This window comes from Kryptolebias marmoratus, linkage group LG8 (genome assembly GCF_001649575.2).
Source record: "Kryptolebias marmoratus isolate JLee-2015 linkage group LG8, ASM164957v2, whole genome shotgun sequence".
In the NCBI taxonomy this organism is placed as follows: Eukaryota; Metazoa; Chordata; class Actinopteri; order Cyprinodontiformes; family Rivulidae; genus Kryptolebias; species Kryptolebias marmoratus.
Window position 1 is genome coordinate 12,988,703 of NC_051437.1, and position 26,839 is coordinate 13,015,541.

At 41.8% G+C, this 26,839-nt stretch overlaps 1 protein-coding gene across 1 annotated transcript in view; it reads right to left on the reverse strand.

Annotated features, from left to right (window-relative positions):
* plxnd1 (plexin D1) overlaps positions 1–26,839 on the reverse strand; it is an 86,961-nt gene that overhangs the window by 15,154 nt on the left and 44,968 nt on the right. Inside the window, exons 14-27 of the mRNA XM_017409664.3 lie at positions 25,823–25,940; positions 23,175–23,314; positions 22,086–22,271; positions 21,461–21,545; positions 21,078–21,347; positions 14,689–14,838; positions 9,780–9,894; positions 9,031–9,138; positions 7,392–7,504; positions 5,190–5,294; positions 3,602–3,732; positions 1,392–1,590; positions 623–769; positions 344–500 (exon numbers count right to left, since the gene is read on the reverse strand). Coding sequence (XP_017265153.1) covers positions 344–500; positions 623–769; positions 1,392–1,590; positions 3,602–3,732; positions 5,190–5,294; positions 7,392–7,504; positions 9,031–9,138; positions 9,780–9,894; positions 14,689–14,838; positions 21,078–21,347; positions 21,461–21,545; positions 22,086–22,271; positions 23,175–23,314; positions 25,823–25,940 — 2,024 coding nt within the window. The remainder of the gene's footprint in view (positions 1–343; positions 501–622; positions 770–1,391; positions 1,591–3,601; positions 3,733–5,189; positions 5,295–7,391; positions 7,505–9,030; positions 9,139–9,779; positions 9,895–14,688; positions 14,839–21,077; positions 21,348–21,460; positions 21,546–22,085; positions 22,272–23,174; positions 23,315–25,822; positions 25,941–26,839) is intronic.

Sequence of the window (26,839 nt, forward strand, 5' to 3'; positions counted from 1 at the left end):
GGGAACGGAGAAAGAAGGTGTTGGACAGTTTCATTTTAAGATGTGGAGAAGAATAGACGAGACAAGCGGCAGCCGTGCACTAACTCTGTGTCATGACCCGTGGAAATATTCCCGGGCCATTAATCAAATCAGCTCTGCAGGCTGCACAGCCTCTGAAAGCAATAACTCTTTGTGATTATGACTGTACACTCTCCTCAAATGCATTCTGTCATTTATTATATTGCGGCCGCAGGTTAGTTGGGCTTCATGAGAAGAATTGACCTTTTGCAAAGGAGATTACTGTGTCTCGGAGGTTTGGGGATGGGGAGAGGATGGAAATACTCAGAGAAAAACGTATCCGTACCCAGCTCCACATCCTCTGCTCGAGGCCACTGGGAGAAAGGCAGGTTTTTATAAAAGGCTTCAAGGATTTTTTCTTTAACTTGGCAGATGGTGTCAGTATTCATGACTCGGACTGACAGCGAGTCCATGCCACAGCCCTGGAAGGACACGTTGATGTTCTGTAGACACAAAGTACGACGTGCTGAGTTAAAAACAAGGCCTCGTAGAGATGCTTTCACCTGAACCTGCATGTCTCACACTGACTGAGGATGTTAGAAATGATCAGGGAGTGGTGTCCGACCTGTGGCTTGGCCTCAATGTTCTCCCGCAGCAGCCACTCCTCGTTGAGGGTGTAGCGGGCCTTCCCTGTGATGGCGTCTATGGAGCCCTTGTTGATCTGCTGCTTGATTGCACAAAGCAGCAGGAAAAAAGGCTCACCCACGGTTTCCTGCAGAACAAGAAACAATTTAGAAATTAGGCCTAGCATTCTTTGAAGGAATATAAATCACCCACCATCTTTCATGCCAGAATTTCAAACTAAGATGATCTCATGATAGGAAGTGGAAGACTTATCGTTGTTTCGGTCAAACCTTGTAAATGACGTTATGCGTGATCTCATGCGATATTGCGAGTTCCTGTGTGATCTGTTCGTGCTTGAAGTATGTGTTAGGAAAGACTCTCAGCTACTGCCAAACCAAGTTTTAGCTCAATAGTTATAAAATTGACTGAGATAGAGGCATTTTTGCGTTGTCTAAAGTTTATTAGATGTAGTGGCCATTTTAAATTAGGATGACTCCAAAAGTGAATCAGCTGTAGAGGTACATCCAGTGATTATGTTATAAGAGTTTCATTAAAATTTATTCACTGGTTTATGACATTTTTTGCTAACAGACAGGCAGAGCTGACTGTAATAGTTATTCGGAAAGTTTTAAAAACAGATCTCGCACAATCAGTCAGAAACTGTGTATATGTGCATCACCTTTGCCTTTGGCGGCGGGTGATAATGAGGGATGTGGGCTTCCCTTTTTTTTTTTTAGAATCAAACAGTTACCCTTTGTCTTCGTCCTCACCTTCAGGTAGCTGTACATGCAGATGGACATCCAGTTGGTCAGCATCTTCTCCACAACCGATTCGGTGCGGCGCAGCATCAGTTTGGGGTTCTTGGAGGCCGAAGCGTCAATCAGATCCACCAGCAGGTCTTTCATGATGCTCGTGTAGTACTCAAGCTTACCATGGAGGGCAATGGTGAGCAGGGACGCCAGGCTGCATCTGAGGAGTCAGAAAACAGATTAGCAGAGGAGACAAATGGGCACAAACATGCTTGAGCAAACACGCTCCGTCAGAGTGTGGTCAGTGGAGGTGTAGCAATAATAAATTACAGAAATCCAAAACAAGGTTTAGTCCGCCACGCTGCACCTGCGACCGTGGAGCCAAATAAAGGTCTGATCCAATGCAGGGGAGTGTCTGAGTCAGTGTCCAGAGGTGCAGGGGGATTTCCCTAACAAAGCCTCTTTAATCCAGCAGGAAGAGGCTCCATCAGTCAGTAAGTGCTGATGCTGTGCAGGGACAGGGATGTGGTCTCCACTCTGGAATTTTTTTCCCTCTGAGTCACAATGACACGCTGGTTTAGGGACACCGCAATCGGGCACTTTGTTTGCCTCATTATCAAATAACAACAAAGAAGCTGGATGTTTAATCCAGAACAAACTCATATAGACTTTTTTGGTCTCTTGATACAAAAATTAGCAGCACCTTTTGAGCTGATATTGTAAATTAGGTAACAGAACAAAGTCATTTAGCAGGAGCTGAGTTTCTGAATATTTGGCAAATGCAAGTTTTATTTTTGTCTCCACTGTCTCCTGGGTCACATATCTGTTTCTGTAAGCCACAAAATCTTCCACTGTTTTTATCAGCTGCTTTTGGCTAACTTGCCTAAACACATGTTTTCTTTTTTTGCAAAAAGAAGTGAAAAACTCTTTCTATGCAACGGTGAGAGCAGTGGAAATGAGCAGAACTAGAGTGGGTCAGAAAACCTAAACAATGCATTCTCTAAAAGAAAAGAAAATAGTCTAAAACAATAAAAGTAACAGTGGGATCGGGTTGTAATTGTTTGTGTTATGTAGTTGTTTGGCCATCCACTGGAGCTATTCTTTGTGAAAACAAGAGTTAACACTTTTCACTTGGCTCCTTCCTTCCAAAAACATACTTTGTTTATTTTAAAAAGATGAAATGACGCCAGCTTTTTATACACAGAATTTTGGAAAAGAAAAAGTCCCTTCCCCCGTGCCTCTGACTGTTTATCGTGTGTGAACACCCACAAACGGCGCTCTCAGTAGTTTGAGTGTCTCTCTGTAAGTGTGCCACTGGTGGCTGAACCACAACGAGAGGCCACTTCACAAAGGTCAACTCAAAACAAAGGCTAAGTCCGACCCATTTCTAGTTTTCCCGTCACCCAACAGGTTGAAACCAAATCCGAAGGACTTGGTTTCAACACGTGCTCTTTTCCCTCCATTTCTGGTTTACGAGGGTCACATCAAAAATTACAAAGTTTTGCAATTGCTAGTAATAATAATAGTAATTACTCAAAATTACACTGATCTAAAAACCTAAAACATTATTGTGCAACAAAATACTGGCGACATAAATTAGAAATGAACAAAAATATACCATGTACCACGTTTCCAGGTTCTAATTTCCAAATTTCTTAGCTGATTTTTTGTCTGGCCATTTTGATGTCTAAGAACAAACGTTTACTGAAAATGTTCAGGACAGAAAGCTACAAGAGATAGATAGTTTAATATGATATGCCTATCTTTTATATACTGCGTGGTTATTGCGAACATTAGTTTCCAAACCTTAACACCAACATCAGTTTTGCATCATTCTGTTAAAGTCTTTGGTTGTTTGCAAATCCAATTAGCCGCAGCAGCAGTTGGTTGTGACATTTCCTGTGCAGCCTGAGCCACTTTCTGCAGAAATATCAGAATAATTCTGCTGGAATAATTGAGTAATGCTAAATCAGCGGCGGTGTAAATGTTAAAAAATTAGTGTTCGCATGAATCACAGTGAAATTTTTCACATTTTTGGTCAGAATGAAACTTTTTCTCCAAACCAAGCTTGTGCAAAGAGCTATTTGCAGCAGGTAAGATATTATCTGTTCATAATACTTAAACAGAACTCTACCTGAAAATATTGGAACTTTGCATTAAAACACCATCCTCCTAACAAATAGGTCTTTTCTGTAGTGGTGAAAGTGAGCAGCAGATGAGAACACCGTTACCTGTCTCTGACAGCAAAGTCCTTCTGCTGCTCCAAGGCGTGGACAAACGTGACGAGGAAGTGCTTGTTGTTGAGCAGAGTGGAGAACATGGTGATGCCCTCTTCCACGTTAGGCCGTGTTGTGTTGGTGGCCTGATGACAGAAGATGACAGAACGTGGATAAAGCATTTACTTCTCGGCGCGATTCCACCCTAACTGGATTACTACCTGCTGCGCCCTCCCTAATCTGTTTCACCACCTCGTGTCTCGAGCGATCCATCTCGTGAACATCTCATCTTTCTATCCCACCGCCCTCCCCTCTGCTTTCCGCGGGGCACGTCCCTCTCGGGTTTTCTCCACTCCGAGTCGCTCATTGTGCAGGACTGTCGCTAAATGTGCCGAGTCGACTTAATGAGCGCGGCCTATCAATGGGTGCGACTAAGCGGCGGCGCGATGAAGTCTTCCCTCTGGACTGCAGCCATATGGTGGGGTTTGCAGCCTGACAGAAGGAGAACAGGGGTGTCCATTAAGATAAATGCCCGCCTCTGAGATTTATTCGCTGTGACCTGGAAAACACTTCCTGCGAAGACGATGTGGATCCAAGGCACTTCATCACCGTTAGACAGGCTCCCCTGGCTGCCGACCCAAAACCAGCGCAGTCTTTACTTTCCCTCGTTAGAAGTTGCACACACACACACACACCTGCACGTGCTTTCACTTTCAGCACACGTTCACACTTAAGTGAATGCTTTTCCCCACTCTCTCTGTATAACTCCCGTCTGCCCTTGTACAACTGCACACACAACCACCAGTGATATGATGGTTCTGGACATAAAAAAGCAGACTGTTTGGTTGTCCAAGAGCCAAAAGGGAAAGCGGTAACAACCTGCTGGCAACTTGGTATCACCTGCTGGCATGAAAGGTGAGCGATCATGTCATTGTCAAGATGGCTGCCACGGCTACTCACCCTAGCAAGCACAAAAATGGCTGTAATGGCTCTGGATAAAATTTGGAGTGGTCATCCCCAACACATACTCAAATAAGTAACATATTGTTCAAAGTCTTAGTCTAAAACTGTGCCATCTGTCTATTAGCAAAATATCTCTTGACGCTCTGGACATATTTTAGTAAAACTCTCAGAAAACAGTTACTGGATGTACATTTGCAATTGATTAACTTCTAGAGTCAACCTGATTCAATATGGCACCCATAGATAATCAAACTTAGCCGACACAAACGTGGTTTCAACTCAATCAGACGTGCAGATTTTAAGCTAAAATGTGGTGTAAAAGTAGCTGAAAGTCCTCCCTGACACAAACCTAGAGAGCACAAGATCTTTGTTTTACACTTTGGCATGCAAGCAGCGGGTGATGTTCAGTCCTTCAGGAAATGCTCGCTTCATCTATTAAGTTGTCAGTCACTAGAAACAATTGAATTACATGCATCAGCACACTCAAGAACATGTGAGCCGACACGGACATGCCTCTTTACCGCTCGTCAATGACGCGTTCACAATGAAGCCTTAACAAGGTCCAGTATGATGAAACCGAGACGCAAAAAAAAGGGCAAGGATCAAAACACAAGAAAACCCCGCCCTAAACGGCCTTTACCTGCCAGTCCTGCAGCAGAGGGTGGGTCTCTGGAAGCGCTCGCGGTCCCAGGGAGTCGTTCTCATAGGTGGGCTGGACAAGGCTCGTCTCGTAATCCGAACACATCTGAAACACACGAGCGCATAAACAAATGCAGAAAACTGAAACAAAGGGAGCTGTGGTTATAAACAGGGGAGCGGCGATTGATGGGGGGGGGGGGGTAAAGAGCTGGCCTGCAGTCATTGGTGTTTGGTTCAGCACCAGAGGAGAGGAGCTCTTGAATGAACACGATGAAGAAACATGACACCGTAACGCTGGAAGTTATGAACAGTAAAAGGCTTTGAGTCAAAGTGAACCGGAGCTAAAAGGCAGCCGTTCAACACAGCTTGTCATTTCAGGACGGCTACATTTGGCCTATTTTCCCACTGTGTCTAACACTGTTTTGTGTGAGGAATCTCAGACAACCAGAAGCTTTTGTGGAGAAATATGGGCAGCAGAGTGTTTCCTGTCTTAGCAGAAAACTTTAGGGGAAATGATAGCGGGGTGGCAACACTTGAATGTGTTTCTTGTCTTTAATGGAGAGTCTGTGGATTTTTAAAGTGATGTTCTGTCAAATATTATCAATGGTTAGTGCTTTATCAGCTGTGGTGTCAGTCATAGAGCACAGGGTATGGGAAAAAGGGCAGGAGTCTTTGTCTAGGCTACTCCTAATAGCTAACCAAATGGGGGGCTGTTTTATCTTGTTTTTGAGGCTTGTCTGTTAGTCTTACAAACTCTTTTTCAAAGACAACTTACAGGTGTGAAAAATTGCTATGTGAGCTAATGCTGAGTGCTGAATGCATCAATCAAACATTTGCTAAACTATTAGCAGACTGATACATTCAGCAGCGTCGGGACAGCGACAGGTACATAATCTATGTGTAATACCATCAACGAGTATTATTACTAGAGACAGGACCGGAAGCTGGAAGTTGAAGCCACAACAAATGAGCGTCCCCGAGTGGCTGTCTGCGGTACAATTTTAAGTCTCTAAGTCCCTCCATGTTTTCTGGACTATCAAATAAAAACACACTTCAGGCGTTGATTTCTGTTGACGTAACTCTTACCTTGCTGCCGTATGTTCATGCATTTAGTTTTAATTGGGTATTTGAGGCCTTAAAGAAAAGCACCATATAGTAATGTGACTGAAAAAGTGACAGCCTTTTAGTGAGTTAGGAGGGCGTGAAGGTGGGACTTTCGTTTCGAAGGCACAGCTACAACGTGGCAGCTCCCAAAAAACGAACATTTTGCCTTCAATTTTGAACTATTGAAAGTGGAGATGCTTCGTTCATCTTTATCAGTATCTACCTTAAGTACGCATAGATTCGTGTCATGAGAAAACAACGGCAAACTAAACAAATGGTGCCATGCAAAAAGCGTAGACGTTTAATGTAAGCTAATGCAGCGTTCTTTCACACCGGTACGTCCTTTTTAAGCTTAATAGGCCTGAAAAACAATTAGAAAAATGAGCCATCGTTCGGCTAGCCGTTAGCTTAGCCTGGACGAAGACTCCTGTCCTTCGTACTCTGTCCTCTATGACTGGTGTCTTATAAGGCACTAACTACTGATTACTGTTAGACAGATTATCGCTTCAGGAATGATCAGACTGTCCCTTTAAGGCTTTTCAGCTTTAATTTCTACAGAAAATCTCTGTCAACTGTTTACTGTAACCGGCATGACTGCTATTGTGCAACATCATCTATACTTGCAAAACAGCGTGGGTGTGTGAGCTGAGTAAGGAGTGTGTGTTGAGAGAGCAGGGGGAAACTTCCCTCGTCTCGCTGCCCGTCATTGTTCTGTCTCCTTGAAAGTCCATGAATGTGGTTGCGAGACAAAGCCCCCTGAGTCGTGCCTGTCTCTATTGGTGGAAGAAAAAAAAAACACCCACCCACTGATTTACTTATAGTCTACCTTCGGGGCGGATCACACAACAGAAAAATGCTTACCTATTGGGAACACATTAACTCTCCTGCAGGGAGTCACACCGAGGCAACTTTGCTCGACATTTACTGCGTGTTTAAAAGTTCCAAGGTGATTTTTTTTTTTTATCCTGCATATTTCAAGCTGTAGGATATGTGAAAAGCATCCACAGTGGGATAAAAATATGAAAACCCCGGTGAGAAAAATGGTATTGTCAGTCTGCCAGGTGGAATCAGATAACAGGTTAAAAAAAGTGTTTCTCACCTTGGGGAAGAACGTGCGCGTGACAAACTGTTTGTACTCCAAAAAGGGGATGCCCTGGCTGCGATTCAGCTCCTTGGTCAGATCTGTCATGTCTGTTTGCAGCTCTGCAAAGCCTGGGAGGACGAGAAAAAAAAAAAAAGAGAAAAAGTGACTACAAAGAGCTCGACTTCCTTTCTATATCTGGATTTATTTGCTGCTGAGTGAAATCTGTTAAAGTTCTGAAACTATTACCATTCAAGCTGAAATAAAATCAGCGGTTTCACAGTTGCATCATCTAATTTCACATATCCAGGGTCATATTCTTGCTGAATGTTAACTATACCAGAGTCTAATCCTGTGATCTTTTCCCCGTTTCTTTGCCAGACCGTGCAGCCCCATAGCAGCATGCAGACAAATATTTACCAAATGCCAATCAGAGCTGCCAAATCCGGTCTGAGGCTTTTATCCAAAACATGTGTGCAGGCTGAGCTCAACATGCAGAAACAATGTCAGCATGTCCACGACTCGAATCTTCATGCTAATAATATAGCTGCTATATGTACCAGCAGAGGGATAATGTTCTCCTCTAATGAGATGCTGGAGATCTCTTTATGGAAAAGTACTTCCTGTCACAAGAGGAGAGACGTATTTAGGTTACAACCGCACTTTTTTTTTCAGAGCCTGTTTGTAGAGAGAGAGAGAAAAAAAAACAGACCTGAGGGATTTAAAACATGTTTCATGGTTATGTTTCAGGTTATTTATCCTACTGCTCACTGAACCGCCATCTAAACCAGTTCACACCATCGAATTCAGATTAAATGCACCGGGCGTGAAGACAAAACCTCCCCTCCACTTTGGGTTTTCACACGAACACCTCCTGTTTGAGTAATCTATGAAACATCAATACCCCATCATCTTTTAACTCGCCCCCCACACACACCTTTTTTTTCTTCTTTTGTTTTAGCACTTTTCTTTTCTTCTTCAGCAGAAGTATCCCTCGCTTTGTGCACACTCACCATGAACTCGGCCACAAATCTATCTGTGTCCTCTGACTAAATAACCTCGCTTCTCCTCCTCCTCCTCCTCCTCCTCCTCCTCCTCCTCCTCCTCCTCCCACGCTTCTGCTTCTCCTCAGGCTCGAGGCCCTCATTCTCGTTCATATCGCCTTCTCCCTCCATTCCTCTTTCTCTATCCGTCCCCCCCATCTCTACACCATAAATCTGGGTGCTCAGACATGGAGTGGCCTTCACTCGGGTCTACTCTAATGCTCCAGACACACACACACACTCACGCTAACATACGGGCTTAACACTATACACACACACACAGGCCTTCGTCCTATAGATGCAGGAGGGACGGTGTGTCCACTCGCTGTGTCTCTGTGTGTGACTGATCATTCGTCACACACTGTGTTTTATGAGTCACGCTTTCTAGGCACAAATCTGTCAACTGTTGTATCTCCTTCCCACTTCAGATAATAAAACCTCCAAAACCAAATTGCTCGCGTGCACAAAAACATACGCAAACAGGCAAATGTGTGAGGTAAATATTTCAGGCGTCTTACCGGCTCCTTTTTCATGTCACTCAACAACAACAACAACAGCAAAAAAAAAAAAAAAAATTACTGAGGTCCCGAGAGACCAAAGTCACCTCAAGGTACCTTTCCGGATCTCCTCTCTGATCTGGGACTCCATCTCCTCCATTTGTACAATCGTTTTTTGCCAGTAGCGTTCTGCCCTCCGGCTTTTTGTGCAGTACACGACCAGAGCTGAGGAAAAAAGTGAAAAACAAACTCAATACCCTTCCAATGCGACACCCTTATTGCACACTAACAACTTCCAGGACAAAATAAAGGGTCAAAATGTGCTTCAATTATTTTCAATTTATTAAAAAAAAAAACTATCTGAAATGCTTACGTATCACCTTTTCTTTGCCAGTGAGAAACATTTCCTCACGTGCATCCAAATGTGAAAACATGATAATGAAAAAAAAAGAATCCATATTGCTGACTGTCTAAATAAAACTGCAGCACAAATTCTTTTATCAGCAATCTCACACCTAAAATGTCTGGCAAGACAAATAGAGGTTTTTGTGAATATCTGAGAACAGATCCGAAATGGGAAATGGTGTGAAAATACACACTAGCAGCAATTTTCACCCATACACCTGTCCTGCAGACACACTTACTCTATGATTACAGAGAGCAGCACACACACACACACACACACACACTGAGCAGACAGAGAGATGAACATCGGGGTCTTTGTGCACTGGATACTGAAGGGGGATGAAGCAAGTGCATGAAACTATGACCCCAGAATTCCTTTTATCTCTTTCACATCTGGAGCATCCATTGCTGCAGCGGGCACACATCCATCATCCAGCAGCGAGTGTGTGAACTCCACCTACCTACTGTGCACAGCAGCAGAAGCACGCAGCACACCACAATGGAGACCACGATGGCCAGCTCGCTGCCGCCGAGCTGCACTCTGGCTATACTTTTATGAAAGTTCCCCACTTGCACCTAGAAAGAAAGAAAGAAAAAAAAAACTGGATGAAACTGGGTCACAATCCTTCATATCCTGCCTTCTCTTTTGTTCAGCTTTAAGTTTCCTTTAATGGGACTCTGAAATAGCACAAAACTACAAAATGTATACTAATCATATGCTGTGCTTATTTTTGGAAGATTCTTTTTCTTCTTTTTACCCACCAGCATGAAAGGAGGGCGGTCATGTAATTGCCTCAGTGTATGCAAGCTTCTCTGTCTTTTAGCAAAATATCTAATGAACTTCTGACTTTGCTGAACCTCAGACAGTAATCACTGGGCGCCTGATTATGTTAGACGATTTCATGCGGGAAACCCGAGTTTTCTTTCTGTTTTCCCACTTTTTTGCTGAACATGTGGTTATCTTGCACTCTTAATTAGCGCGGTATCACTCAAAGTTTCTACTGCGCTCTGTCTGATTTGTAGTCAGAGAAAGATGTAACACGGTTTTAACATGTAAAAAACAACAACTTTCGCTTCCTTTTACAGCTCCTCAGCAGAACTAGAGGCTCCTGAGGTTCTGTCGAGTTGGACTGAACCAACTCAAAGCTCAGGGAGGGGTTGTAGAATGCAGCAATTATTTTTAATATAATAAAAGTTTATTTAGCTGGTAACTAAGGAAATAAAATGAGAATCAATAGCAATGCATGAGGTCTTTGTTTAAAACTTTGTGGGTAACATCCATTATTTCAAGGAATTCTAGGCCTTCCATATTATCCCACACACTATCTTACTTGTTGAATTTTTATTTTACTAATAGCTAATAAGGTAACTAGTAATTTAACATGTTACATGTCAAAATAAACTTTGCTCAGGCAAAAAAAAAAACAACCCATTTGCAGCTCTTGAGCCCAGAGAATTGCGAATTATAGCAACGTTATTCGTGTGGGAGAAGTTGTGAAAACGTCATCTTGAGATAACTCTAAAGTCGCACAAAGACGTTAAAGGCAAGGCATTAAATGAGATTTCAAGTGAAAAAAGGATGTTAGCAGCAATAAATTTAACTGCAGCTGACTTAATGAAATGAAATACAGAAATAAACCTCTCAAGATATGCAGCTCTCCTCAAACTGATTTAATTTTAGCTACTGTCCCTGGGTACCTGCTTGACTAACAATAACCTTTTGTTGTCCCTTTTTTAAAAATCTGCAATTTATCATACAGCCAGTAAAGCAAATTTACGAAATAAAGATAAAAGCAGACGGCTTAAAAAAGACAGAGATGTTATTAAGAAAGAACAACATTAAAGGAGCTGCATATACTGATTTTCAGGTCGATATATTTTAGTGCAGAACTGTGGTAGAGAGCTCTGAATCATTCATCGTTTATAGTCTTTCTTATTTTGGTTCTTTACACAGTTCTCAGCTCATCTTTGGTCTGGAGTCAGCTCTTTTAGCTCCTGTCTATTTCAAAGTTATAGCTTTGAAGTGGGACTCTGTGGACAGATATGAACAATTAATATCTTACCTGTTGTAGACAGGTCTTTAAATGACCTCAGTTTGGAGAAAAATAGCATTTCTGACCAAACTGATGAACCGAAGGCGAGTCTGAGCAGGGATAAGGTTTGAAGTGGATTGCTGCCGTCCCACAACAACTCTAAGCTTAAAGTTTTTATATGAAAGGTACTTTTTAGGCCTCTATATTGCTGTCAGTTTTGCATTACACAGTTATTTTAGCTGAATTATTATGATATATCTGCGGTAATTGCCTCAGGCTTGACTGGAAGTGCTACAGCTAGCTGCTGCTATTTGCGTTTGCAAACAATCATAAAATACCATGTAAACAACCACGTGGACGCAAAACTGACAGAAATGTGAAAGGTTATAAAATAGATTTTACAAGAACTGCTATGAAGTTTTGAGACAGGAGTTGTTTTAAGACAGTGTTAGCAGTTTGGCTCATCAGGGTGATCAAAATTAAACTATGTATTTAAATCCATGGCATTTAAAAAGCTATCTACAACAGGTAAGATATGATTTGATCATGACCTTTCAACCAAACCCCATTACAAACGATTAGACCTATCCCTTTAAAGGCTCATGACTCACAGGTCTTACGAACCCTTTTCTCTTTTTTTATTGCTATTTTTGAACTTCAGACAGCAAACCGTAAGTCACATATTTTATTTACTGATTGTGAAAACAAGCATGTCATGTCTATTTTTAAAAGTTCAAGCAGTAACTTGATATAAAATCTTACAAATGTAACAAATATTTTATCAAGCTATTTGATAAAGTAACCCTTTTCGACACAAACTGCAGATTATTGTTTTAATTTTACTTCTAATAACATTACGTTAATTAAAAGAGAAGTTAGTTTGACTTTGTAGACAATAGAGGAGACAACTCTATAAAAATTACAGCTTTCTGATGCTTGAGTTTAAGGCTCACTTGAATTACTTTAATTCTATTTAGGTGACAAAAAACAAGGACATGTATATTAGGCATCCTTACTTTTTTTTTTTCTTTCTCTGTCCCAAACTTAGCACGTATGCAGATAAACATTTCTCACCAGGGACTCAGGTGCCTGCACACACATGCGAGCCCATTCATTTTGTCATGGAGACAGGTGCACACATGCAGAAGAAATAATAAAAAAATACACATTGTAGGTTTTGAAAAATGTTCTCCCACTGCAATGAGCTGGAAGAGGCACTCAGTTCAAACTAACCCAGATGTGACAAGAAAAAAACTTTCATTTCTGCCTTTTGATTAGTCAGCAGGGACTCTGTGGTCTCTGCTCACACCGTTCCCTCTCCTTCTCCAACATACCTAATAAAGAGAGACTCAGATAAAAAGCCTCCAGTCCTCAGACCAAATCCTTCTTAAAGTGGTCTTACAGTAAGGGAAAAACAAGTTCATCGGGTTTCCTTGTCATCAACATTCCCTACTTTCTTTCATAGTTGGGGCATTTATTCCCATGAACCAGCAAGGGGAGGCCCTCTTCCAGAAACTGCACCAGTGTGACCTGGTGTAATGGAGGGGAAAATGCCATTGTTCCATGTTCCTATTTCGCTCGGGGCACAAAAACATTGCTTCCACTTCTTCGTCACTTCAGAGCCGAGCACAGCAGCGGCACATAAAAATAGATCTGCCTCTGAAAGTAAGTGAAAAAAAAAACACAAATGGCCACGAGCTTCGCCTGTACGCATTTATTAAAATGTGCCGACACAAAAGAAAATATACGTGGGTCGTGTATTTATGACCCTGTCACATGTCCTGCCCCCCTTCGGTGCTCGTGGGGGCAGGAAAGCCCACCCATTTGTGTTATGACATCTCATCTGACCTTTGCCCTGCCTTTATGCCTTTGCTAACTGCTCGTGTTTATTTCGAGAGGTTCTGATTGACAGATGAGGTGGGCGGGCACCTGAACACACCACAGGTACACCGAGAGAGAAGGTGAAGTGGGAGACCCTTATTTCTGTGTGAAAATGGAAAAGAAATGGCTTTTGCAGTAACCGAAAAGATATAGCTTGTTTGGAGGAGTCAATGTGAGGCTTTCAGGCCTATAAGCACTGTACTAACTGTCCAGCATAGTGGTGGTAGCATCATACTTTGGGATTGGTACACTGCATAAAGTAGATGGAATAATGAAGATGAAGAACTACCTTCAAAATGCCTCAACTTCACCTCAAATCAACTACTACCAACAGGACAATGATCCCAAACACACATCAGAACTGGTTTCTGAATGGATAAAACAAGCTAACATTAAGTTTCTGGAATGGCTTCCCCAATGCCCTGACCTCAACCCTGCAGAAAATTTACAGACTGTGCTTAAAAACTAGTTCTATGCCAAAACAAACAAACATCCAATTTAAATAACTTGTACCAATTGTGTCCAGCAGCGTTGTCAAGTATTCAGCCAGCATTTTGCCACAAGCTTGGGGATGTATGTATATATGTGAGCCTGTATCAATGATTTGAATCATGTGGTTAGGGAAAAACCCACAACTAATTCAAACTTGTGCACACAATTCTTGTTTTTCAAAAACCACTGACGTTGTGTGCTGTATGTTCAGTCCACCCTGGACCAAAAAAAGTGTGGCTCAAATGAATCTTTAAAGCTCAAAATGTATCTCATTTTCTTTACGCCCACGTGTATACAAACTTCTGACCGTAACTGTTTCTGAACTATTTGAGCAAGCCACTCCCAGTTTAACTCGTATCTAAATACAAATGAGTCTTTATCCTTTACAAAGATCCATAAAAACAGACCAGAATGGACAACAGATGGGAAAGAGAGATGGGCAAAGGAAGGAGACTATTTGGTTTTATCAGGACTGCATAAGGCTGATTTACATCTTAACTTAGTAAGTTGGAAGAAAGAAAGAGGAGAGAGATATCATCGCTGACTTCGAATAACTGGGTATCGATGTGAGTAGCAGGCGTCTGCAGTGATAGATGGCGTGACAAGGAACAATGATAAATACTGTGTGTCAGCGTTTTGTTGTTTCTGTCACAGAGTGACCGCTCCCCACCTGACTAATGTCACAGCAGCATGCTCAGAAACTAGACCATTCATAATTCGTGTTAAAGCAGCACAGACATCTTTACTTAGCGAGCATGGGCTCAAGCACATCAAATCTGTTTCAGTTCACATCACAGATGGTGCTGGTTTTTGACTAAATATTTGGCTTTAATAACTAAATGACAGATGGGTGACGAGCTTAAATTATCAGGGCCTGTCGAGGAATATTTTCAAGACGGGGGTTAGATGTGTGTGTGTGCGTGTTGCTGTTGCGCTGACGTGCCTTGCGTGTTTTCATACTCACAGTGACGGGCATCTCACTTTCGCTGGAGCTCAGCAGTCCGTTGATGGTGCAGTGGAACAGCTGGTCGTTATGGAAGCTGATGTTGCAGGGATAGGGGCCGATCATCACCGAGTACTCCTCCGGCAGCAGCTCCAGGTCACTCGGCACTTTCTGCTCCAGAACAGATAGCGGTCATGTAGCACTTCCTCTGAGGCAAGCCATTTGTCTATTTATTCAGGACCCTTGCCACCAAGTGTCATTTTCTCCCACTAGTTCTATACTACACTGCACTAGTTGCACAAATACTCTTACTGGTAGCACTTTTTATCCAATTAGTGGCCCTTTTGCCCAACTAGTCTGCCACGTTGCCACACGAGTAGCCCAAAAGTCCCAACTAGTTGGCTTTTTAATGCACTAGTGGACCACTGGACTGAAGTAGTCAACATCTAGGTTGTACAAGTTAACTAATAATCACCAAAAACCCTTACACGTTAACTGGTCGACATTTTAGGCACACTGAGTTGACATTTTTAATGTGCAACAGTTAATTATTAAGCACAAAAAAGTTTTAATTAGTCAACTACTGAGCCTTTTGGGTGTTAATAGTGAGCTAGTCAACATTTTAGGTGGACTAGTCTGGTAGATGATTATTTTAGGCATACTAGTTAACTAATAAGGACAAAAATGTTTCGACTATTGACATTTTTAGGTTGCGCTCGTTAACTAGTGAGCCCATTTGACAGTCACTAGTCAGCTAATAGACATATTTTGTGTTGAATAGTTAAAGTTGTAGTTGTAAGTGTTTTTGATGCTTTTTAGTTGACACAGTCATGAATTAGTTTGGTCCAGTAGTCTACCAGTGAGTTAAAAACCCAACTAGTTCAAACTTTTGGGGTAGTAGTAAAATTGCTGACGAGAATGACTTCTACATCTAGTTGGACAAAAATGCTACTTGTTGGCAAAAAAGTGTCACTAGTAAAAGTGTTTGATGAAGTGGTGCACCAAAATGTTTAACTGGTGCAACCAAATGAGCAACTAGTCCAGCGTAGTCCCAAACTAGTGGGGGGAAATGATGCCTAATATCAAGGATGTCAAATAAATACACAATCAGCTTGCCATAATCACTCCACACACATGTGCAGACACACTCGTTCACTTGAGCCCAAAGACAGAAGAAAGGGAGCAGCAAACTAACCCAATCTTGGCTGGAGTTCAGCTTAAAGCAGCAAACAGTCCTGCTGCCTGAACTCAAAGGAAAGTTTGTTCAAACACACCCACTGATGGTCATCTGCCTAGTTCAATGAGACATCTTCAACTCCTTTACTGTTACAATAAATGTGCCCTACTTCCACCCAACCCCCGCCTCTCACTGTTGGGAGCCATATTAATTAAAGGGACACCCCCCTGATTTTACACTTTATGTGTGACATTGAGTCATGTGGAGTCGCAGCGCTCGGGCTGTATTAGAGCTGGACTGTGTCTTCTGCAGCTCTACAGGGAGACTCCTACAGTCGGCAAAAATACTCTGAATGTTACTTAACTACAGTGTGGTAGGTTGCATTGTGAGACATTTAAATTTATGGAGCTTATTTAAACTAATATCATACATAATATTCATTTGTTTTAAAATTAGAACTATAAAGCCATCGGTCTTATAGTTTATCTTCAAGTGTCTGTCCCAAAACTATCTGAATGAGATTAAACCCTGGAACGGCCCTTTAATTCGAATACAATAAAATTTCTTGGATTTTATGGATTTCTAGTTAGAAAGTTTTATTTCAGAGGACAGTCACATTAGCCCTACAGGGACATTTTTATTGGGTCCTATTTTTACAGCTCTACTGGTTTATTGCCTGTGTGCTCCCCTGTGTGGGCGGCCGCCCTTCAGACTCGGGTCGGCGAGCAGAGGGGTGAGAGCTTGAAGGTTCTGCTCAGTGACTTAGGTGTTCCTAGGATTGTGCTCTTTTTAGCAGCCAGCTCTGATGCTGGAGAAACTCCAAGCTAGGCTTAGCACTTTCTTTAAATTTTCTAATGTGCTCGTCAGTTTTTGGCGTTTTAAGGATTTCATGCTTTGGTTTCAAGGTGTTTGTTTGTCTGTTTGTTAGAAAAATATCGTAATCATCGTGTGGACATCTACAACTGATTATATTTCAAAGTCAAAATACATCAAGATGGCTGTCATACCGAATTGACCTTACAAAACACAAAAATGTCAACAACTCAGCCAGTTTAACAGATACTGACCTAAAATTTGGTGTGGTAGTAGCTGAGAGACATCCCCAACATATACTCTGAGCGCTATTGGATTGTTTTGACATTAACTCTAGGAGCCAACACTGTTTGTCTGTTAGCAAAGTACCTTATGAACCACTGAATAAGGTTCAATGAAATGTGCAATAAGTGTAATGGTAATGATTCACATCTGCTAGTGTTTATTCTCCACCACCTTTTGAGTTTCCTCTCAGTTTGACTTCAAGACTACCATTCAATTCCTGACACAGATGTCCCTGTATTCCAGCAGCTCAGTTCTGGTGCTTCCTGCCTGCGTCTTACACCCTGTTGTTATGTGCTGGACTGTCTCAAGGTCAGCTCAAACCACACAGGTCCTATCTGATGAGGTATAGAGCTTTCAGACCAGCTTTTTCTGCTCTTATTTCATGAAAGACAAAGAAAAAAAAATCTGATTCTTACCAAATCCTAAAATATTCTAAAATTAGGAGAGAACAACCTCAAACGAACAATGTCACACTTTACTTTTCACTGTCGTTAATTGACAGAATAAAATGGAGAATCAGCGAGATAAAACCTGCATACACTCCACGATTTAATAGCTCATAAAATCACTCTTAGCAGCAATAACTCAACGTATTTTCCTCCATGTGACCTTATCAGTCTCTCACAGCGCTGTGAAGACATTTTGCTGCTTTGTGCTTAACAACGTTACTTTAGTTTACGGAGGTTTGCGAGCTCAAATCTCCACAGCTCTGAGCATTTGCAACACTTCAGTCCACATTTGTGTGAACTTTGGATCATTGCAACACCTTGATTCTTTTCTCTATCCATCACTCGGTTGCAGACTTGCTGCTGGGTTCAGGATTGTTGCATCAGTCAGGTTTTAGCTGTTGGACAGATGGCCAAAGTTCTGACTCTAACATACTTTGCTATAATGAGGGGTTCACAGACAGCTCAATGGCTGAATAGAGCCCCCAAAAGAATCACCACACCTCAACACCGTTTGTCACGTCTTCCCTTCATGGGAGACCTTGTTTATGATACTTTCTGTAGTGTGATAAATACTTGATACTAAAGTATGAAGGAACACACCTCATCTTTTCATAAAAGAGCCTTTTGAGTCAACAGGCTAAATATATTTCAGCCTCTGAAAAGGAGGTTTACATGTTAGGAAGTGTTAATTACTACACGCTTATTCCACTTTGGTCAAGCATATTTTCAATTTATAGCTGAGAGTCTGCACTTTAAAAATGTAATCTGCACTTTAAAAATGACTTTTACTTTGATATGTTTGAGTGTAGCGCTGCAAAATCCTTAAGATACAGCCAATGGATGAGTTAAGTTTATCCTTTGACTTAAAGGTAAAAGCCCATTCAGGAAATCCGTCTGCAAAGTGAGCCAAATGTTCACAACTTGGTAACCTGAAACCAATAGAGGTAGACTTTATCTTTGACCTTTTGTGTGGTTCTTTTGAGAAAATTTTGGGTTTGTGTTAAACCCTGGTGATTGCATGATGGCAGCTTCTTTAGGTTTTTGCAATTAACCTGGTGTGCACAACATTATGATTGTTATGACTGCTAATTAGTATGATGGCCAGACTTTCAAAAATACTGCCCTGTATGAAACAGCAATTTCCCTTCAATATAATTAGGCCAAGTGAGGAAGCATGTGTGTTTATCGCCAGTGTTTCCTTTCTGTGATTACACCCTGAGGGTTCCTCCTGCAGGATGCAGCCTCCCGGGTCTTTGTCAACAAGTGCTTCCTCACAACAGACAATAAGAACACAAGCTAAAACAAAAAAGTGATCGAATATAATGCAAAAGCGATATAAATCCCAAGTCCCTAATTTCAACACATACTTTTGCCAGATTTTAAAAAAACTGCATTCTAAAGCCCAAAGTATAATAAAAGCGACGCCTACGCACATTCCACCTCTGCTCTTTAATAGAGACTGGCTGGATACCAAGATCCTTAATAAAACAACCCATTCTGTCTCCAGTCTCTCTCCTCCCCTCAGGTCCACCACAACTAGAATCCACCTTCCTAAAAAAAACACAACAAACCAACAGGAAACAACAAAGGACTGGCCTGCCTCGACAGGCCGAGGCAGCAGTCCTGCGGTGGTTTCTTCCCGGCACACACCGACACATAAAGAGGAAGTGGCATCACGTTCAAACTCCATAATCTGCGCCGTTCACTTATGCGCGCCACACAGCGTCGCAGCCAGCGGCCCTTTGGGGTGATGAATTCAAGCAGACAGGTGCTTAGATCAGCCAGAGCGTACAAACATGAGACGTCACGCTGAGCTGCCACTGCACCCCCCACCTCACACCTCCGACAGAAATCAACATGTTCAACAGGACAGCGCCTTTGATGTGTTTTATGAGCCTCTGGTTTGTGAGAATATGAATAAGGACACACTTAGCTAAGTCTGCGGTGAACAGTCGGGGTTGTCATGTTGTTGGCAGGGATGCTTTCGGAGCCAAAAAAAAAAAAACAAGCTTGAAAACAGTCATTTAAAGCTTTGAGTTTTACAGTTTACCACTAAATGGAAAGGTCAGTGGTTTGGTTTTGTCAGAAGATATTTATACTTTTATTCTGATCACGTTTTACTAACAAATGAAATAAAACTATTGCATGTATTTATAATTAGTTTTAGTCATGTTTGGGAAATGACTGTAAGAACAGCAGTATTTGTTGGCTGACTGGTGCTTCAACTACAATAACTTCGTCTTTCATCGACTGCAGAGACAAACATACAAATAAATCCCATATTAGTTTTCCCACTGCTTTGCATGCTAAAGTTTCATATAAAGAGCCTGTATGATCTGTTAGCACTCAGAATTTGTGGTGGGGATGATGCTCAGCTACTACCACGCCAAGTTTGAGCTCAATATCTGTAAAACTGACTGAATTATAGCCGTTTTTGTGTATCTCTTTTGAATAGCGTTAACTCCAAGAGTCAGTATGTTGTAGATGTACATCCAACGATTACTTTCTGAAAGACTCAGTCTCATGGACTCTCAACATGACCGCTGGTTCATGACATATTTTACTAACAGACAGACAAACAAACACAGACGGGTAATTAGATAATCACCGACCTTTCATGGTGATAAATATTAGCAAACTAACATTAAGAGCTAAGATGTGAAAAGCATACCTGCTTAGTATTACCATATTTAAACACAGTTTAACGTAAACAGAGCGTGACAGAGTTGTGTTTGGTCACAGATTCTTGGTCTGCACTGTAAACTCTTCAGCATTTGTCCGTATTAGCAAAGCACAAATTGTAAAATATTGGCAGAGTCCAAATGCAAACAAGTATCGTAATCCATCTGAGAAAATAATGAAATTAATAATTTTTGCTGCCATCTTTGAGGTGGTTTGTTTGTTCATATTGTCTCACGTCGGCCCCATAAAATTCGATCTGCATACTAAGTGATTCGCTCATCACCCACTCTGTGGCTGAAAAAAACAAGAAAAGGGATGGTGGAAAACAGATGTCAGAAACAAACAATACATCTTCTGTTTCCCACACTGAAACTGTTTCCATCATGTGTCTGCCAGCTATGTTCTTCACTTCTGTCAGGAGTCCCCTGAACAGTGTTATTATCAGTAAAACAACACTGTTGTTTTAGCTTTTCACTAGCTTTTTATTACTTTTAGTTTGACTTTTGGTTAACATTTTGCAGCTTTTAGGTAGAATTTTGCTACTTTTAGTTAACTCTTTGCTGCTTTTAGGCAGCATTTTGCTGCTTTGAATTTGCATTTTGCTACTTTTAGCTTTTGCCTACCATTTTGGTGCTTTTAGGTTTTACCCGCATTTTGTTACATTTAGTTTTAAGCTAGTCTTTTGGTACTTTTAGATAACCCTTTGCTGTATTTTGTTAACCTTGCTGCTTTGAGTTTGCCTTTTCCACTTTTGACTTTTTAGCTTTTAGCTAGTGTTTTGTTACTTTTTGCTAGCGTTTTGCTACTTTCAGGTTTTGGCTAAAGCTTTGCTCCCTTTAGCTTTCAGAAAATGTTCTGCTTTTTTTTTAGCTGAAGCAATCCAGTCGCAGCTTCTTTAGCAGATTTCAGCGGAGTCATTCAGCTCTCGGCACTCACACTGCAGATTTAAAGAAAATGCTTTTTTCCCCCGTAGTTGACCACATTATCTCTGCAGCGTCACTTACGTTAATGATGAGAGTCAGTGGCTCCCCTGAATGGTGTTTAATCAGCTTCTCTTTGTTGGCGGTGTAGAACTGAGGGTCCTCCACATAGTCCAACAGGAAGCTACTCTTGTGAGGTTCCCCGTTTTCTTCCTCTGGCTCGTTATCAGAGGAGGAAGGGCTGTCCCTGGTGTAGATAATGTTATTCAGGATGAACTGCACCGAGGTTCCCTGGGACTGACTGGCCGCCGGGGACAAACAGGTGATGGTGGAGGAGGAGACAATGCCACAGGGCTGCAGAGAAAAAGTAAATATTTGTATACTTGTGTTTAGTATATTCACTTATAATTAAAATGGTTGAAATGGATTTCTCAGGGGAAAAGAAATCAGCTCGGCTGATCACTCACCGTTGACCCAATTCCCTGCACTTCCATGACGACGCTCTGCACCAGATCAAACCCCTGACCGGTTACAGTGATGGTCCTGCCACCACTGAGACACGCACAAGAACAGAACCACATCTCAGCCAGGACGAAGACTGGTCAAACTCTTAACAAAATGCATCAAAATGAAAACATAAGAATAAAGGCCTAGCATTCCTTGAAGGTACGCATATCCCTCGCTGCCTTTCATTGTAGTGTTTTGAACTAAAGTCATCTTATGACAAGGAATGGAGTCAAGCTGTTTCGGTCTAACCTCATAACAGACGTTATGCCCGATCTCATCCAGTGTTTACTTTCTGAAATGTTCAGTAAAATCTGTCCAAGGCTTTATAAGATAGTTTGCTAAGCACACATACGCAGAGCCATGGGCCAAACCATTATCGCCTTTTCAGCCTCTGGGCAATAATAAAAAAGTTTACAGTAAATGTGTCAAAGGTTTGCCACCATCCTGTCATGGTTTGGTATTTACACCAGAGCAGGATTAACAAATAAATAAATAAATAAAGCGTTTCACTCACTCCTGATGTGGGACCTGGAATGAGTCCAAGTGAAATTTTACCGCCTGTGATGCGTGCAGCAGTCCGCTCACCTGAGGAAGCTCTTTTTCGGATGGATGGAGTCGATAGTGGGGTTCTTCTCGTAGGTGTATGGGATGTCGAGCTCTGACTCCGAACCCTCACAAGGATGGCCCTCAAACTCCACACACACCGTCACTAAGTCAGCGTGCGCCTGCAGGGCTGGAGGCATGATGCATTCAATCGTTTCATCTGTTTTCCTAAAAAAAAACAACAACAAAAAAAACAGAGGTAAACATCGTTACCACATAACTTCTTGCGTATAAAGTGTTTAATCCCCAAAACGTTTCCACTTACAATCAAAAGTCATTTATATTGCAGCTTGGCAGACTTTCACAGAAGTCATGAAGCTATTTTGGTATGCGCTATGGCAACAAGTAAAAGTGCTGAATTTAATCTTGTGAGCAAGATATGCGGGCCTTGCAGAGCCATCCGGCATGAATATTTAATTACCACTTCATGCATTTAATATCTGCTATAAAAAAGGGTTATTAATATGTGGAAAGCAAATGAAACAGTCCAAACACTTTGTAAATTTAATGGAGGGGGGTGGGGGATTCAAATTCATTAGGACTTGCCACTTAAGGCAATTACAGGTCAAGTTTCAAAGATCTGCAAGCAAACAAAATAACATGTTTAACATAAAAGTCCCAGCATTCCTTACAGGAATGCATATCGCCCGCCACCTTTCGAGCTCGAGTTTTAGACTAAAACCTTCCTATGATGAGACCGGAGCTGTAACCAGCTTCATCAGAAAATAACTGATAAAACACAGAGTATACAAGAAAATAAAAGACTAAATTACTTAAAAGCCAAAGCTATTAATTGTAGTTAAAAGCTAACCGAAATAAATGTGTTTTAAGATGTATTTGAAAACAGACATTTTTTGTGTTGGCTAAGGTGGATTAGCTGTGGTGGCCATCTTGAATTGGGTTGACTCTGAATGTTAATGAGCTGTAGCTGGACAGAGAATGATTACTTTCTGACAGTTTTGTTAAAATCCATTTTCCAACAAACAAACAAACAGATGCACAAACAGACACGAGCAAAAACACGATTCCTCTTTCGCGTCTCAGCACCGGGCAACAACAATCTGTACTCACTCTGTGATGTTGCATTCCAGTGTGCTGTTGACCTTGACTCTAACTTTAGAGCCAATATCCAAATGTTCCCCGCTGAGGGTGACTCTGGTTCCTCCGATACGAGAGCCTCTCTCCGGCTCTATTGACTTCAGCTTTGGGACCTGAATTAACCCGAACAAGACAAACAAAACGTCAGATTTATCACTAAACGTCTGACAGCTTCCATCACTGTGAAGCCAGGCTTATTGTGTAAATGCCGACTTTTAGCTTTTGGCCACTGTTCTTCTACTTTAAGGTTCTAGCTACCGTTTTGCTACTTTTATCAAATCTTATGCAACTTTAGCTTTTAGCTAGTCTTTTGCTACTTTTAGCTACCATTCTGCTTTACGTTTTTAGCTCATGTTCTGTTACGTTTAGCTAGGCTTTTGATGTTTTAGTTTTCAGCTTCCATTCTGCTACATTTATCTTTAACCCTTTGCTATATTCATCTTTTAGCTAGGATTTTGTCCCCTTTAGCTTTTAGTTAGCTTTTTAGTACTTTTAGCAAACCTCTTGCTACTTTAGATTTTAGCTAGGTTTTTCTTACTTTTAGCTTAATTTTAGACTGTGAAACTCTTAGCTTTTAGGAAACCTTTTGCTTTAAGCAGCTGTTTTGCTGCTTTTAGCTCAGGTTTTGCTACTTTTAGGTTTTAGCAAGTGTTTTGATACTTTTAAATTTCTTCTAGCATTTTGCTCATTTTAGCTTTTAGCTCGTGTTCTACTTCTTTTAGCTTTAACAACTCAGGTTAAGGTAATTTCAGCACAGTCATTCAGCTCTCAGCATTTACACTGCAAATGCTATTTCTCCAGATCAAAGTGGTCTTTTTTGCTCTCTGGTTCTTTTCTTGGCACTAAATAAAACCCTTTCCTCGCCCTCCGAGGTTCAGATGTCCAGTGTTTACAGATTGGCCGAGACAGCTGCTGACTACAACAGTAATTTAGTGAAGAAAACTGTGAAGGCAGCCCACGCCGCATTACGTTACTGTGCTGCGAGCTGAAGCCAACAGGCCTTTGGGCCCCAGCTAGCAGGACAGCCATACTGTGGTTACATGGAAACCTGCATGTTCACACCCTCCAACTTACACATATGGAAACACACTCACACACACACACAAAAAGTAAAATCCTCGGGCAAAGATGATTATCCCCACTCAAATCTACAGCTACCAGAATCAGCACTCCTGCTCTTTGTAAACTTTCTATCCGCTCCGTGACCCCCCTCCTCCAGGGATGCCTCTTATCCTTGCTGACAGGATTCACTTCCTCAGTGTGCAGAGATGGGGCACACCTATTGTGTTTTGGCTTGTCAGAGTGGCTGTAAGGAGGCAGATGTTTCCGGTAAAAATCTGGAGGAAGGAGATGCAGTTAGAGACACATATCCTGTCTCCAGAAATGTTTTTTTTTTTTCCTCTTCCTGGATGTCCTCCTCAACCTGACTAAAACTAAGCAACCTAAAGAAACAGGAGGAAGTTAAGGAGGCGTTCCCACAGCTGCTCCTTTATGATGTTTGTTATCACCTGCTGGTGATTGCGATAATGTTATGGCTACTGTCTGTAAGTGTGTTTGTTTGCCTGTCTGTTAGCAAAGTAGCTCATAAACCAACAGCCAGACTTTAATGAAACCTCCAGAAAGTGATCTTTAAATGCACATCTACAACTGATTAGCTTTTGGAGTCAACCCCATTTTAAATGGCAACTGCAGCTAAGCAACCTTAGCAAACACAAAAATAGCTATATCTTAGCCAACTTCACAGATACTGAGCTAAAATCTGGTGTGATAGCAGCTGAGAGTGATTAAAAACACATACTTTGAGCACAAACTGATGCCACAAGATCTATCATTAAAACTTTGGTGTTAAATATTACGGACAACTAAATGTCTGTTAGCAAAATATCTCATGGACTTTAATCATCTCATCTACAACTGATTTACTTTTGGAGTCGACGTAATTCAAGATGGCTATTGCACCTAATCGACATTAGCCAAAACAAAAATGTCTCTAAGTAAGCACATTTTACAGATATTGGCACAGGGTGATGTGCGTTCCTTCAACAAATGCGAGGCCTTTAATCGTTTTATTGTTTCCTCATCCTTCTGTAGAAAGAGAAGTTCTGGTATGAGGGTAATTTCTCTGTGGGATGATTCATAGATAGAAGCTGTGAAATGATACGCTGCTCCAGCTCTGAATTATGAAATCCTCTTTGTCTGTGAACAAAGAGAAACAAAGGGTATTTCCATGGGTTAAATATTCCTATTCCAGTGAGAGACTGTGTGGGCTGAGGTTAATAAACATGGTGCTAGCTAGGTTTCCTCGATCGGCGATGAATTTAGAGCAAAGGGACGTTCCAACAATCACCATGTTTGTTTTTGTTGGCAGAGAAAGCTAAATGACAATAGCTCTTAGCTCAGATGGACGTCTGAAGATTCCCACACACACACACCAGTGAATCATAAAATGCATCTGTTAACACTCAGCTGACACTTGGGAAGGCTTCCCCAGCGGGGGGAACAAGGGAGAAGGAAAAAGAAAACAACAAAAAAAGAGAACACAGAAGAAGCATACGGAGGAAGAGACAGGCAGAACAGAAAGCAGAAATCAGCAGGAGGGTCAAAGGCTGGAGATTACTCACTAAATATGAAAACTTCTCCTTTGACGTGCCCGTCTTTGGCGTCCCCCCGTCCTGATCCACGTCCACTTGGACAAACTCCATCCTGTCGCGTGCAGACCTCCCGGTGCGACACACGAGCCTGGGGATGAAACGGCACAATGAGGAATCAGTTAATAAAAACACAATGTGGATAACACTCCGACAAAAGACAGCATGTAATTTTGATTTAATGGAGATTTTAATCGCACCGAATTGCAAGTGAGGGAAATGTGATTGTGGCTGCTAAACAAAGACATATAATATATCTTAGGAAATGGTTGTTATGAACTAATTCATCAATCCTTATTGCATTTACATATGGTATTAAATAAAGCCCGGAGGGATCAGATATGAGCAGATGTAAAGTTCAAAGCTCCTCTGACCGAATGTGTCTAACCACAGAAGAGATTAGGGGCTGCTGAGGCTTGTTCTCTCGCCTCCTGGCTGTGATTAAACCCTGTGCCACCGCTGCACGCTCCACAGGGACACCTCATATTAATGACACGGCGGCGCACGGAGGCACACAGGCCCACTGCTCTGGGACCTCAGCGGGATAAACGTACCGGGGGTGGGATACAACTTTTATAGCCTCACACAATCCCCCCCCCCACAGCACCATCACCCCGCCCCTCCTCCTCTCCCTTCCAGCTTGACAGCTTGTTGGTTTATTTAGTCAGGTGCCTGCTGCTACAGAGGTTTGAAATTCTTAGCCGGCGATCCGATGATTGACAGAGGAATCGTGGGGAATTTACATAAGTCGGGAGGCAGCGCTTCACGGCGGACATGCCATAAGACAAGGCCGGCGTGGACAAATCTGGGCTTGGCGGAGGGTCAAGTTATTAGGGCAAAGACTGAAGAGTGTTTTTAAATATCAGCCCTGTGCTGTAAAATAGGCTTCTCTCTGTATTAAATTTTTCTTTCCTGCCGCCGAAAGGAGTCATAGTGGTTCACGTGAAAAGCTATTTTGTAAAACTTTTACTTCAATTTTGCATTGCATGA